General features: G+C 41.7%; 1 protein-coding gene and 6 non-coding genes across 7 annotated transcripts in view; 1 reads left to right on the top strand and 6 right to left on the bottom strand.

Moving 5' to 3' along the window:
• arhgap39 (Rho GTPase activating protein 39) overlaps positions 1–1,876 on the bottom strand; it is a 66,557-nt gene extending 64,681 nt beyond the window's left edge. Inside the window, exon 1 of the mRNA XM_028404350.1 lies at positions 1,755–1,876. Coding sequence (XP_028260151.1) covers positions 1,755–1,765 — 11 coding nt within the window. The 5' untranslated portion in view covers positions 1,766–1,876. The remainder of the gene's footprint in view (positions 1–1,754) is intronic.
• Positions 1,877–4,306: 2,430 nt separating this feature from the next.
• trnah-gug (transfer RNA histidin (anticodon GUG)) lies at positions 4,307–4,378 on the bottom strand. The gene has a single exon. It is a non-coding gene; the product is annotated as a tRNA-His (tRNA).
• A 529-nt stretch (positions 4,379–4,907) lies between these two features.
• trnah-gug (transfer RNA histidin (anticodon GUG)) lies at positions 4,908–4,979 on the bottom strand. The gene has a single exon. It is a non-coding gene; the product is annotated as a tRNA-His (tRNA).
• A 388-nt stretch (positions 4,980–5,367) lies between these two features.
• trnah-gug (transfer RNA histidin (anticodon GUG)) lies at positions 5,368–5,439 on the bottom strand. Its single transcript has one exon. It is a non-coding gene; the product is annotated as a tRNA-His (tRNA).
• A 1,898-nt stretch (positions 5,440–7,337) lies between these two features.
• Positions 7,338–7,409, bottom strand: trnah-gug (transfer RNA histidin (anticodon GUG)). The gene has a single exon. It is a non-coding gene; the product is annotated as a tRNA-His (tRNA).
• A 780-nt stretch (positions 7,410–8,189) lies between these two features.
• On the bottom strand, positions 8,190–8,261 carry trnah-gug (transfer RNA histidin (anticodon GUG)). The gene has a single exon. It is a non-coding gene; the product is annotated as a tRNA-His (tRNA).
• Positions 8,262–9,569: 1,308 nt separating this feature from the next.
• Positions 9,570–9,641, top strand: trnah-gug (transfer RNA histidin (anticodon GUG)). Its single transcript has one exon. It is a non-coding gene; the product is annotated as a tRNA-His (tRNA).
• Positions 9,642–12,270: the final 2,629 nt, after the last annotated feature.

Below are 12,270 nucleotides of genomic sequence, written 5' to 3'. Positions count from 1 at the left end.
TATCTCATCAGTCATCAATTATTAGCGCACTCGGGAATGATGATGCATTTTGAACAAAATCAATAAGTGTGTGGGCTGAGCAACATGTCTGGATCAGAGTAAAGCTCCACAGCCCACAGGGCAGACCTGCAGTCCTGATTTACATGAGGCCAAGTGACCCCCGTGGCATACATTTAACAACTATCAATTATTAACTCAGGACGGTGGGTTTGTAGGTTGTTGGAAGCTGCAATTGTTTCATTTTCAAGATGCAGGCTATGTCCTCAGTTAAAAAAACAATACATTTTTTTGGAAAAGACAAGCATTGGAAAACTACCTCTATACAAATATCTGGTGCCCAAGTCATACATGCTGCAGTACTTTTCAGCGTAGCACCTGAAAAAGGCAGCAAGAGATGGAAAAGTGTCCTAAAATGCTTTAAATGTGATGAACGCATATGTTTCAACTTAAACCTTGATCCTTACTTAAACCTAATTCTTAAGTTCTTGAATGTCTGATCTTTACCAGGAGACTTTACAAACCCCGACCACCAGTGAAAACGACCCATCCACAGCTGAGAAATGAAGCCCATGTGAAAATGTCAACAACTGCAGTTCATCCATGCTGCCCTCTGGGGAGCCGGCTCCCAATGTGTTTCAATCCCCATATACCTCTATGTTAAAATCCAAATTATAGCCACCTTCCTCCTATATGAATGTATCTTTGCTGGGTTGGTAATCATCAAACTAATGTATGGTGTATTTGTGAGGACATGTTTTATCATTGCTGAGCAGGTGATGGCTCTAAATTAGTTTAAGAAATACAATGCCACTATCAGTTTCCCCTTTCTTGATATTTCCACTGAGCATATAGTACATCAAAGAAATTGTGTCCAGATAACTTTGGAGCTTTCCATTTTTTGGCTCATGACGTCGATGTAAGGTTGCAGGGTTTATTCTGATCCCTCTGCTACAGTCTCAACACTTCAGCCCTAAGTCTGTTTTGTTTCTTGATCAAAATGAAGCATCATTAATAACTATTATTGCAGAGAGGATCAAATAGCCGCTCATACTCCTGTCCAAGTCGGCTCTCCACATCTATTCATCCTTTGATGATTTGAAGTTGCTGGTTTACTACATTAATACATCCTCTTGACAGACACTAATTGAATGAAAGGTATTTTCATGACATGCACAAGGCTGAATAAGATGGTGTTAGAAAGGTAACAGCATGGTGGTACACTGTTAAATTCCCAGTGCCTCCTCATGGGAGGCGCCTCCATCCATCATGAGGATGAGAGATGCTGCAAGGGAGGATTTGGATAATCTGGCTGACCGAGCTTCATCCCAAACCTGATGAGGGCTTCATAGGTGGATTTGCTGCTAGCATCCAACTAGAAAAGCAGGTTAGCTGCATTCCAGCTAAGAGACTGCAATTTGGACCGACAGGTGCAACAGCATCCTCCGCCGCCCATACCCAGCCTCCATCCACCGCTCCTTCCACCTTGACACATACACTGAGAGAAAAAAGACTCCGGCCGACAACCGCCAGCCCAGACAGACACGCAGAGCAAGCCCGGACTCACTGACATGTTTTTCTGTATGAAAATTGTTGAATCGTGTGAGCGAAGAAGTGGCGAGTTAGCTCGGGAGCACGGCGAGCGAACGGACCGCGGCTAGCCTCGTCGCTGCGCTGGCTGCCTCCCTTAGCTCCTGTTTTAGACCGAATGAAGCAGCGATATGGACAAAATAACACGTGTGTGTTGTTAGACTCACCGCTCTGCCATTTTCCCAACGCTTCTTAAAATCCCTTGCCAATAAATCCCAAAACGTCTCCCATGTTGCCCAAATTATGGTCGCCGCAGTCACCGAGTCACTCCTTCCAGACTGGCGTCAAGTGAGCATGAATACAAACACTATATCCGGTTAGAACTTTCACAATAAAAGCCTTTCGTCAGATAAACTGGGTTCATGTCACGCGATCACAATGGCTATCATTAAAAAAAATCAGTTCTATTAAGATTCATATGAATCTCAAAAATACATTAGAGCATTTTATGGATTATCTTGACATTTTTCCACGTGCAAAGAACACACGTTTACATGATTGATTTTTACATAATACGTTAAAGTGTGTAAAAGAAGTTCTCAATAAAGCATTCTGCATTGTTCTCGTAAAAACGCGCATTGAAAAGTCCAATGAACTAACCGGCAAACATACATCACGTGAAGAATTTCATTTTCAGTAACTTCCGGTAAGAGGTCATTTTCGCTGCCGTTACACAAAGAGGACCCAGCACTTCTGATGGGGATGCGTTAAATTCTTGTTTGTGATATAGGCTACTGATCACCACAGGGTTTTTTTTTCTTAACATGTTTATTTCTCTTATCAGGGTGTGGGTTGGATGTTATAGTAGATCAGGTCTCCAATGCATCACAGAGCCGCCTGCTGACACCCTACCTGAGGATGGAGACACCCACCCGTGAGACTGGGGAATGAAGCTGTCAGTCACACTGGACCATGCACTAAACAACCTCTGAGCATTAACCTGGTGTGTCATCTTTTGATTATTAAATAGCTTTTTAATCATATTTGATCTTAAATAATACATAATGGAGAAAAGATTGTCGGAAATAGAATTTGCAAAAACAAATACACTCACTCAAATATTATTTATTAGTTGTGCTGATTTAACATATAAATGTAAAATACATATGCTTCAAACATCATCTTTTCTGATTTAAGGCTTATGTTCATTATCATTCATAAATACATTATAGTCCACATTAAAGCATAAATGACGTACATATTTTTAGCCCAGAAAAATGTGAATTATTCATGCACGCACACAAAGTAAAACTAAATGGTCGGCTACGTGACATAAATATGTTTTGAGTAAAAAAAAAAAGAAGGTAGCATGCATGTGCATGTATGATTTATCCTAGGTTAAAGTGCAGAACAATATATTTTTAATGCACTTCAAGTTAAGCATGTTAGGAATATAAATGCTATGAATATGAATATCATTACATTTTATTGCTTTTAAGAGCAGTCCTTTCAACCTGTGAGTGTGAGTGTGTGTATTTAGTGTCCTGACAAGTTGAGCTTTTTTATAAGTATCTGTGTGTGTGTTCTGTTTGCACACCCAAGAGGACAGCAGACTTTATCCCCACATAATACTACACAAATGGGGAGCTCCTCGTGTCTATTTTTTCTTGTCCATAAAAGCAACTGTATAGATGCATAACTCTAAAATTGGTGCTTCTTCCAGAACACCATGCATACACACATATATATATTTAGAAAACAATGATACTACCTCCTGTGCAGTGTCATGTGCAGTGTAAAATACTTCATTTTCTACTGTTTGATTGGTGCTCATCTCCCTCTGCTGCTCACGTACAGTACAATGTTTACAGTGCCTGGTAATAATACAGTATTTAAATGAGTTTATATTGTTCTCATTAAAAGCCTAGAAGCATAAGAAGAAAAGACACTATGATTTAGGGTCACATACACAGTTAAACTTGTTTAACTATAATTCAATTACTGCACCAAGACATTGCACACTAAAGTGTTTTCCTCTGACAAATTATCTTTAAATAAGATTATTCCCCCATCAAGATGCAGCTCCCTGCTACACCACAATCATCTGTATGCACCTTTTCTTTACAATATAATGTTGGAAAACCTCCATAACACCCACCAAGCCCATCAGAATGAAATATTTGTTGTCAGAGTTCAGCATTATTAATGATGATGCCTGTTTTTTTTTTACTTACTTGTAGTCAGGATTTTTACATTAGTATTGTGCACATTCAAACATGCAATGAACTATAATGTGAGTTTTTTTTTATCTGATTTTAGTTCACACAACACATTACTTTGCTGCAAGAGTGCCATCTAGTGGAGTCCTCTGGAATGCATTCACATGTTTAGCAATTGTTTCATGTTTTTGCAATGAGGGAACCGTTTAACATTACATCACTTCCACTAGAGCCCTCCATGTATTTTGACACTGTGTGACCGCTTCCCGTCTGTTCACTGCTGTGATGGCTTTAATGCATAAATATGAGGCACTGGAGATATACTGTTTTGATAATATTGAAATATATGATGACTATATGATCATGGAAATCATATATATATATATATATATATATAATAACTCTAACTCTAGCTGTGTGCTAATAAAGTGTGACTGTGACATCGGACCTTTGTGGCTTTTATGCCTATATGAGTCCCAAGCTAAACTATTTTTATATGTTTTTGCACACTCATATTCTAGTGTAAATCTGTGGTGTCACTAAGAAAGGTTTTCAAAATCTGCCGTGACCCGGATTTGAACCTGGGTTGCTGCGGCCACAACGCAGAGTACTAACCACTATACGATCACGGCGAGCTGTCCTGCAAGATGATGAAAAGGTCCTGGTATGACAGGGACCTGAATCAACATTGCTACATTGTCAAGGCTCTAATTACATGATATAGATGGTGTTAAAGGCTACTTAGTGCTATAGGTGCTATGAATATGTGCTGTGTACAGATTAGAGTTTTTGAAACAATGAACATAACTACTCAATCAGTTGTGATAAAGCTCCAGACTCCATAAGGACAGTAGCTAATAAACTGTGACTGTGACATCTCACTTGCATGAGGTGAAGAACAGCAGCTTTAATGGTTTCCTTTACTTTGGCTTTTGTGAGCAATTGTGCAGCACTGTAACTCTAGAGACATACAGTGACACACAGTTTACTTATTTGCACACTAGCATGCTATTTCCTGTAAAGTCTTACTATAGTTTACTATAGTAAGAAAAAAATAGTTTACTATAGTAAACTATTTTTATACGTCTTTGCACACTCAGCTAACATGTTGGCTTATTCTAGTGTAAAGCTGTGGTGTCACTAAGAAAGGTTTTCAAAATCTGCCGTGACCCGGATTCGAACCGGGGTTGCTGCGGCCACAACACAGAGTACTAACCACTATACGATCACGGCGAGCTGCCCAGTGGGACAGTGGATCAATACTGCTGTAACAATCAGAAGGACAACTGTTTTGTACATTTTGTGACTTCATTTGTCTTTGTTTTATGAAATGTGTGACATATAGGTCCAGATTTAAAAGTACGATCTGTCATTTAAATTCATTCATTCATTTATCTGTTAAAGTGATTTGAAATGATTCAAAATTCAAAGTTTAAGACTTTAAACTTGACTTGGACTTTTCAATATTGACCTGAGACTCACCTGTCTTGACTTGGGCTTGACCACTCTGTCTCTTTAAAGTTGCACGGTCACAGTAAAGTATATTTTTTCTTTTCACATGCTAGTACTTTAGTTTTTTTCCTGTAAAGTTGTGGTGTCACTAAGAAAGGATTTTAAAAGCTGCCGTGACCCGGATTCGAACCGGGGTTGCTGCGGCCACAACGCAGAGTACTAACCACTATACGATCACGGCGAGCTGCCTGGCAAGACAATGAAAAGGTCCTGTTGTAACAATCAGAAGGAAAAATTAACAAGATGCACCTATGCCCCTTCATCATCAAAAGTCTCTCTCACTTCTAAAATTAATTGCAAGGCCCTCTGAACGGCACCATCTTGGCCATCTTGATCAATTGTAGCAAAGCTATAGTTATTGTGTTTGCAGCTGGGATAGAGAATGCGCAAAAAAAGACTGGTTCCCACAAGACAGAGGGTCAAATGTGAAAGCAGACAGCAATGTCACAAACTTGTGTGGGAATGACAGGAGCAGAATCACAAATCTCTCTCTCACACACACTTACAGACAAAAACACAGAGTTAAGGTACAGGACCTACAATTTTCCCATTTTTATATCCCATGGGCTCACCACCTGCGGGAGGAACAGTAAGGGGACGGTGAATAGTGGATTGGGTGGCGGTCGAAGGCGGGGGCCTCGGCGACCTGATCACTGGACACAGAAACCGGCTCTGGGGACATGGAATGTCACCTCGCTGGGGGGGAAGGAGCCTGAGTTTGTGCAGGAGGCCGAGCGGTACCGACTAGATATAGTCGGGCTCGCCTCCACGCACAGCTTGGGCTCCGGAACCCAACTCCCTGAAAGGGGCTGGACTCTCTTCTATTCTGGAGTTGCTCACAGTGAGAGGCGGCAGGCTGCTGTGGGCTTGCTTATCGCCCCACAACTTAGCTGCCATGTGTTGTAGTTTTCCCCAGTATGTGATAGGGTCGCCTCCCTGCGCCTTCAGGTTGGGCAGAGGGCTCTCACTGTGGTTTCGGTCTATGGGCCAAACAGCTGTGTAGGAAACCAACCCACACAGACCAATATCAACTTTTTGACTCACACCACCCACTGGAGCATAAGCTGGGGGTCATCAGGACCCTACATCACCGGGCACAAACAATACCCACTAAGACAGAAGGTAGAACTAAGGAGCAAAACAAGTAAACACAGCGCTCAGAACTTGTGGCTACCCAAACTGGTGAAAGCTGGCAAAAGGAAAGAACAGCAGACAGCCCAACCAGAACAGGACCAGTCACGCCGGAAAAACATTGTCATCCCATATATATCAGGAGTTCCTGAGAAACTCAGAAGGATTTTCAATGCACATCAGATCCCAGTACACTTTAAACCCAGCTCTACACTGAGACAAAAACTGGTCCACCCCAAGGACAAAACTCCCAGGGACAGACAGAGCAGTGTAATCTATGCAGTTCAGTGCAGTGAGGAATGCTCTGATCTCTATATTGGTGAAACCAAACAACCACTACACAGAAGGATGGCACAGCACAGGAGAGCCACCTCCAAGACTCAGCAGTTCACCTCCACCTCAAAGACAGTGGTCATTCGTTTGAGGATAATAATGTCCAAATCCTAGACAGGGAGGACAGATGGTATGAAAGAGGAGTCAAGGAAGCCATCTATGTTAAGTTGAAAAAACCCTCTCTAAACAGAGGGGGAGGGCGAGGAATCAGCTCTCACCTGTTTACAACTCTGTCCTTTCATCCCTTCCGAGCAGACTTCACTCCCACTCAAACTCTAACGATGGGCCGTCAACTAGCAACTAGTGAGGCAACAGCTCTCACCCGTTCACAGCCCTGTCCCTACGTCCCACAGTTTGTGATCGTTAACTGGCCATCAACCAACTATAGGGATCTTAGTCATGTGAGCTCCTGCAAGATCCACCCACAGAGGTCCTGAACACATAAAACTCAGATTCCCAACCAGAATAGTAGCAGAACTGAAGAAGCCAATTGGGGGAGTGGAGAGACATCTTCAAAAAACAATCCTTGAGTCCAGTTGCCTCGATTTAAACTCTTGGAAATGCTAGCTTATTCTAGTGTAAAGCTGTGGTGTCACTAATAAAGTTTTCAAAATCTGCCGTGACCCGGATTCGAACCGGGGTTGCTGCGGCCACAACGCAGAGTACTAACCACTATACGATCACAGCGAGCTGTCCTGCAAGATGATGAAACAGTCCTGCTGTAACAATCAGAAGGAGAAATAACAAGATTCCAAAATGGTCTTTGTGACACATTTCATCCATACTAAACCAATCAGTAATAAGTCTGTGGATGCTCTCAATAATCCAGGTCAAAACATCCTTGAGTCCAGTTGGTTAAATTTAAACTCTTGGACAAAGACACTGAGATTGTCTGAGATTGTAGCCACTTACCTGTTGTGTGTTGTCACTGCACTGATCACACTGCTAACCCAAAAACATGGAGGACATTGATGTGAAAGAGAAAAATTAAACATAAAGCAGGATCATTTCTTAAACCTACCCAAGTTTTGCTGCCTCAACCTGATCAAACAGACCATGAGACCACCCAAAATGCTGCTGCTGTCATTGCCTTTCAACCTGTAGAGGGTAATCACTGCACACATGTATAATACTATTTACAGTATAAAGATTAAATATCTCATATTAAAAAGTGTCCTGATTGAGACCTGAATCAATATTTGTAAAGGCTGTAAGTATATATAATATATATATATAATTATATATATATATATATATATGTTTTTAGGATGTGTGTGTGATGTAGCTAATAAACTGTGACTGTGACATCTGACCTGTCTGGCTTTCATGACTAAATGAGCAACACTGCTTCTCTTTAAAGTTAGAGTCCCAAAGTAAACTACTTTTATACGTCTTTGCAAACTCAGCTAACATGTTGGCTTATTCTAGTGTAAAGTTGTGGTGTCACTAAGAAAGGTTTTCAAAATCTGCCGTGACCCGGATTCGAACCGGGGTTGCTGCGGCCACAACGCAGAGTACTAACCACTATACGATCACAGCGAGCTGTCTTGTGGGACAGAAAGGGAATCCTGGTGTAACAAACAGAACGCTAAAATGAAGATATCCTAAAATTTACTTTAAAACACAATTCATCCATCACATTAGTAAACCATTTAATAATAACTTTATAAACAACATCATAACAAATGTTTTAGCTCATGAGACTAAATGTGCTCAAGACAAAGTAACAAAGACACTGAGTGTCTGAGTAAATGTACAATCTACTATGTGTGATCAGTGTCTCAGAGATTGTAGCCACTTACCTGTTGTGTGTGTGCTGTGTACAGATTAGAGTTTTTGAAACAATGAACATAACTACTCAATCAGTTGTGATAAAGCTCCAGACTCCATAAGGACAGTAGCTAATTAACTGTGTAATTAACATCTCACTTGCATGAGGTGAAGAAGAGCAGCTTTAATGGTTTCGTTTACTTTGGCTTTTGTGAGCAATTGTGCAGCACTGTAACTCTAGAGACATACAGTGACACACAGTTTACTTATTTGCACACTAGCATGCTATTTCCTGTAAAGTCTTTATTTTCACTATGAAGGTTTTCAAAATCTGCCGTGACGGCATCACGGCGAGCTGTCCTGTGGGACAATGAAAGATCAATGAGAGTGGTGTGATCAGTGCCACCAGAGGTGACAACACACAGCAGCTAAGGCCCCGTTCACACTGAAGAAAGTCATTCCAGCTAGAGTAGGATTGAGCCCAGACAGCCTTTAAGCTGGATGCGTTCAGACCTATTTTCAAATCTGGCTAGCACACAGTTGTGTCCGCACTCAATCCGGCTTCATCCAGTGTGTTTGCTGCTCTCCAAACCACTAGGTGGCGCCTCGTAATATGGCTAATAATGTGGCAAGCCGGATTCGCTAGCCACATTTGCGTTCACACCTGAGCCACATTTGAGCCAATCCTGCTAGATCCACCTCTCGAGGGGGGATCTAGCAGGATTGAAATCAAACTGGATTCAGCTGGATTGGAGGTGTTCACACTCGGAAAAAAACACATCTGGATTGATCTGGATGCGGCCAAATCCTGCTTAAGCCACATTTTTTCCCCAGTGTGAACGGGGCCTAAGTGGTCAATCTGAGTACATTTACTCAGACACTCTGTGTCTTTGTCCAAGAGTTTAAATTGAACCAACTGGACTCAAGGCTTTTTTGACCTGGATTATCGAGAGCATCCACAGACTGGTTTAGTATGGATGAATTATGTCACAAAGACCATTTTGGAATGGCAGCATCTTGTTATTTCTCCTTCTGATTGTTACAGCAGGATCCTTTTATTGTCTTGCAGGACAGCTCGCCGTGATCGTATAGTGGTTAGTACTCTGCGTTGTGGCCGCAGCAACCCCGGTTCGAATCCGGGTCACGGCATTGAAAACCTTTCTTTGTGACAACCACAGCTTGTTGACCAATGCAAATTATTTTTTTTAAAATTACCAATAACTTGTTTGATTCATCCGTCCACCTCTAATGTAGAGGCCTCAAAAACGCATGGTAGGCTTCTGTTTAATGACTTGTCACATTCAGCCCTACAAATGAACTGAGAATCTTCATTTTTATTTTGAAGTAAAATCTGATTGGCTGGATTTCACATCAGGTCTCGGCATGTTAAGTGGTTTCCCACAGAGCTGTGTCCTCTTACCTTAATTTTTTTAAACACTAGTGACTGTAGGAGTACTTATGATCGGAGGCTTCTCATGAAAGTGGCTTCTAAAAATGATGAGGTTGATCACAGTCTGTTTAGTGCAAAGATTTCTACCTATTGATACCTATTGAAGACTAAAGACATGATCATTGATTTTTGAGCATTACAGTCCAGTGCAATGCATACCAGTCATCCAGGCCTACCAATGCCTGCACATTACAGTTGTAATACGCCCTTTCACAAAGGTGTCAATTCAACACAACACATTTAGAACAAGACTCTCTCTCATTCTGCATCACGCTGTCATCTATATGAATGACAATTCTTTTATCTGTTATCTGATTGGTTTGTAGACAAAATATTATTTCTACTGCATTTAAATTGTTATACTTAAGTGCTGCTGACAGCTGTGGTGGAGGGAATTATGTTGTATTTTTGTCTGTTTTAGGATGTCTTGAGAGAATTTATTTAGACATCCCTTATGCACTGTTTGGGACATTTTTGTCCTCTGAGAGTAATTTTTTCTGTTAATTTGGCCATAACTTTGTCTATAAGTGAGCAAATTGCTCAATAAGCTTAATTTTACATACATTTTGTTATTATGATTTAAAAAATTTTCATCAGTCAATAATACACTGTGGGCAAATTTTACCCCCTTTCGTGTTGTTCAGGACAAAAACGTCCTCTAACGGTTTTAAAAATATATCAGCAATATATCATATTTTTTTGCATAGACCTTTAAATTAATTTCAGTTCTGATCAAAAGTAGTAAAAAAATAATTTTCCCCCAAGTTTTCAACCCTTTAATCACCAATTTCATAAGGGGTGGTGCTGATAAATGGAAAAAAAACACACAAAATTGCTCTTTTTTTCATTGAGAAGGTGACTGTGGACTGGATTTTCTTTAACCTTTATCACAGTCTTGGTCATGTCAAACATCAGTAACAACATTGACTTTAATGCATTATTAGTTTTTGCACAGCACTGGATTTTCATTTTTTTCTCCTTTATTGTTCATGGACATTTTTGTCCCATAGACTTCCATTATAACCACATTTTTGACTGCACAGCCATGGCACTACATAATCATGCATTCCTGATTGTTGGTGGTTTACCCTGTTGGTAGGAGGTAAAATTTGTGATTTGTGTGCTTATGAAGTGTAGTTTCTGGCTTGTATATGGAGTTATAGGGAGTATTATAGCACATAACTGTGTGTATGTAGAGAGAAAGAGAGCCATTTGCACACTGACCTTGTTGTGTGTGAGTCAATGTTGTTACTAATGTTTGACATGACCAAGACTGTAATAAAGGTTAAAAAAAATCCCAGTCAGTCACCTCAAAACATCAACTGTACAGAGGTGGACACCGGAAGCTCTGGAGACCCTGCAGGGATGTTTTGAGGTGACTGACTGGGATGTGTTCTGTGACGCTCACAGTGAGGATGTAGACACACTCACAGACTGTATCACAGAATATGTTCATCATCATTCAGGAGTGGAGAAAGAGAGGAGATGAAGAGGGCCCAGGCAGAGGTGAAGGAGAAGATCGGAGGGGGCATGGAGATCTGCAGGAGGCCAACCAGCTGAAGCTGTTTTCAACAGGTTTGACAGGTTTGATAGTCCACTCCCTGACCACCCTCCCCCTCACCCCTCCTGTGATGCACCATTAACACCTGTCTATAATAACAATGTACCTCCTCCCCCTCCCCCTAACCATACTAACCAGTCTCACCTCCCCATCAATAACATCACCCTGCCTTACCCCACCTTCCATTCACAACCCCCCAGCCTCCCTGCCCCCCTCCCCCATCAGATCTTTCTCTCTGCTCTTCTGTGTCCACAGTTACCACCACAGAAGATGTGAGGAGCGAGTTCAGTCGTCTACGACCGGGAAAAGCTGCAGGACCGGATGGACTTAGCCCCAGACTAATCAAGGACTGTGCCACACAGCTGTGTGGGGTCTTCCAGCACATCTTCTCCCTGAGTCTGAGCCTGATGACTGTCCCTGCCCTGTGGAAGACAACATGCCTTGTTCCTGTGCCCAAGACCAAACATCCAAGCACACACAGCGACTACAGACCAGTTGCTCTGACTTCACATGTGTTGAAGTCTCTGGAGAGGCTGGTCCTGAAACACTTGCGTGCTGTTGTGGAATCATTGCTGGACCCCCTGCAGTTTGCTTACCAGCCCCGTATTGGAGTGGAGGACGCCATCACAGAGCACACACCTACTTGGAGGAAGCAGGCAACACTGTTAGAATCATGTTCTTTGATTTTTCCAGTGCGTTTAACACCGTGCAGCCTACCCTTTTGAATAGGAAGCTCCTGGACATGCAGGTGGAGACCCCACTGGTCA

This window comes from Parambassis ranga, chromosome 4 (assembly GCF_900634625.1).
Source record: "Parambassis ranga chromosome 4, fParRan2.1, whole genome shotgun sequence".
Taxonomy (NCBI): Eukaryota; Metazoa; Chordata; class Actinopteri; family Ambassidae; genus Parambassis; species Parambassis ranga.
This window is presented reverse-complemented; position numbering and strand designations above follow the sequence as displayed.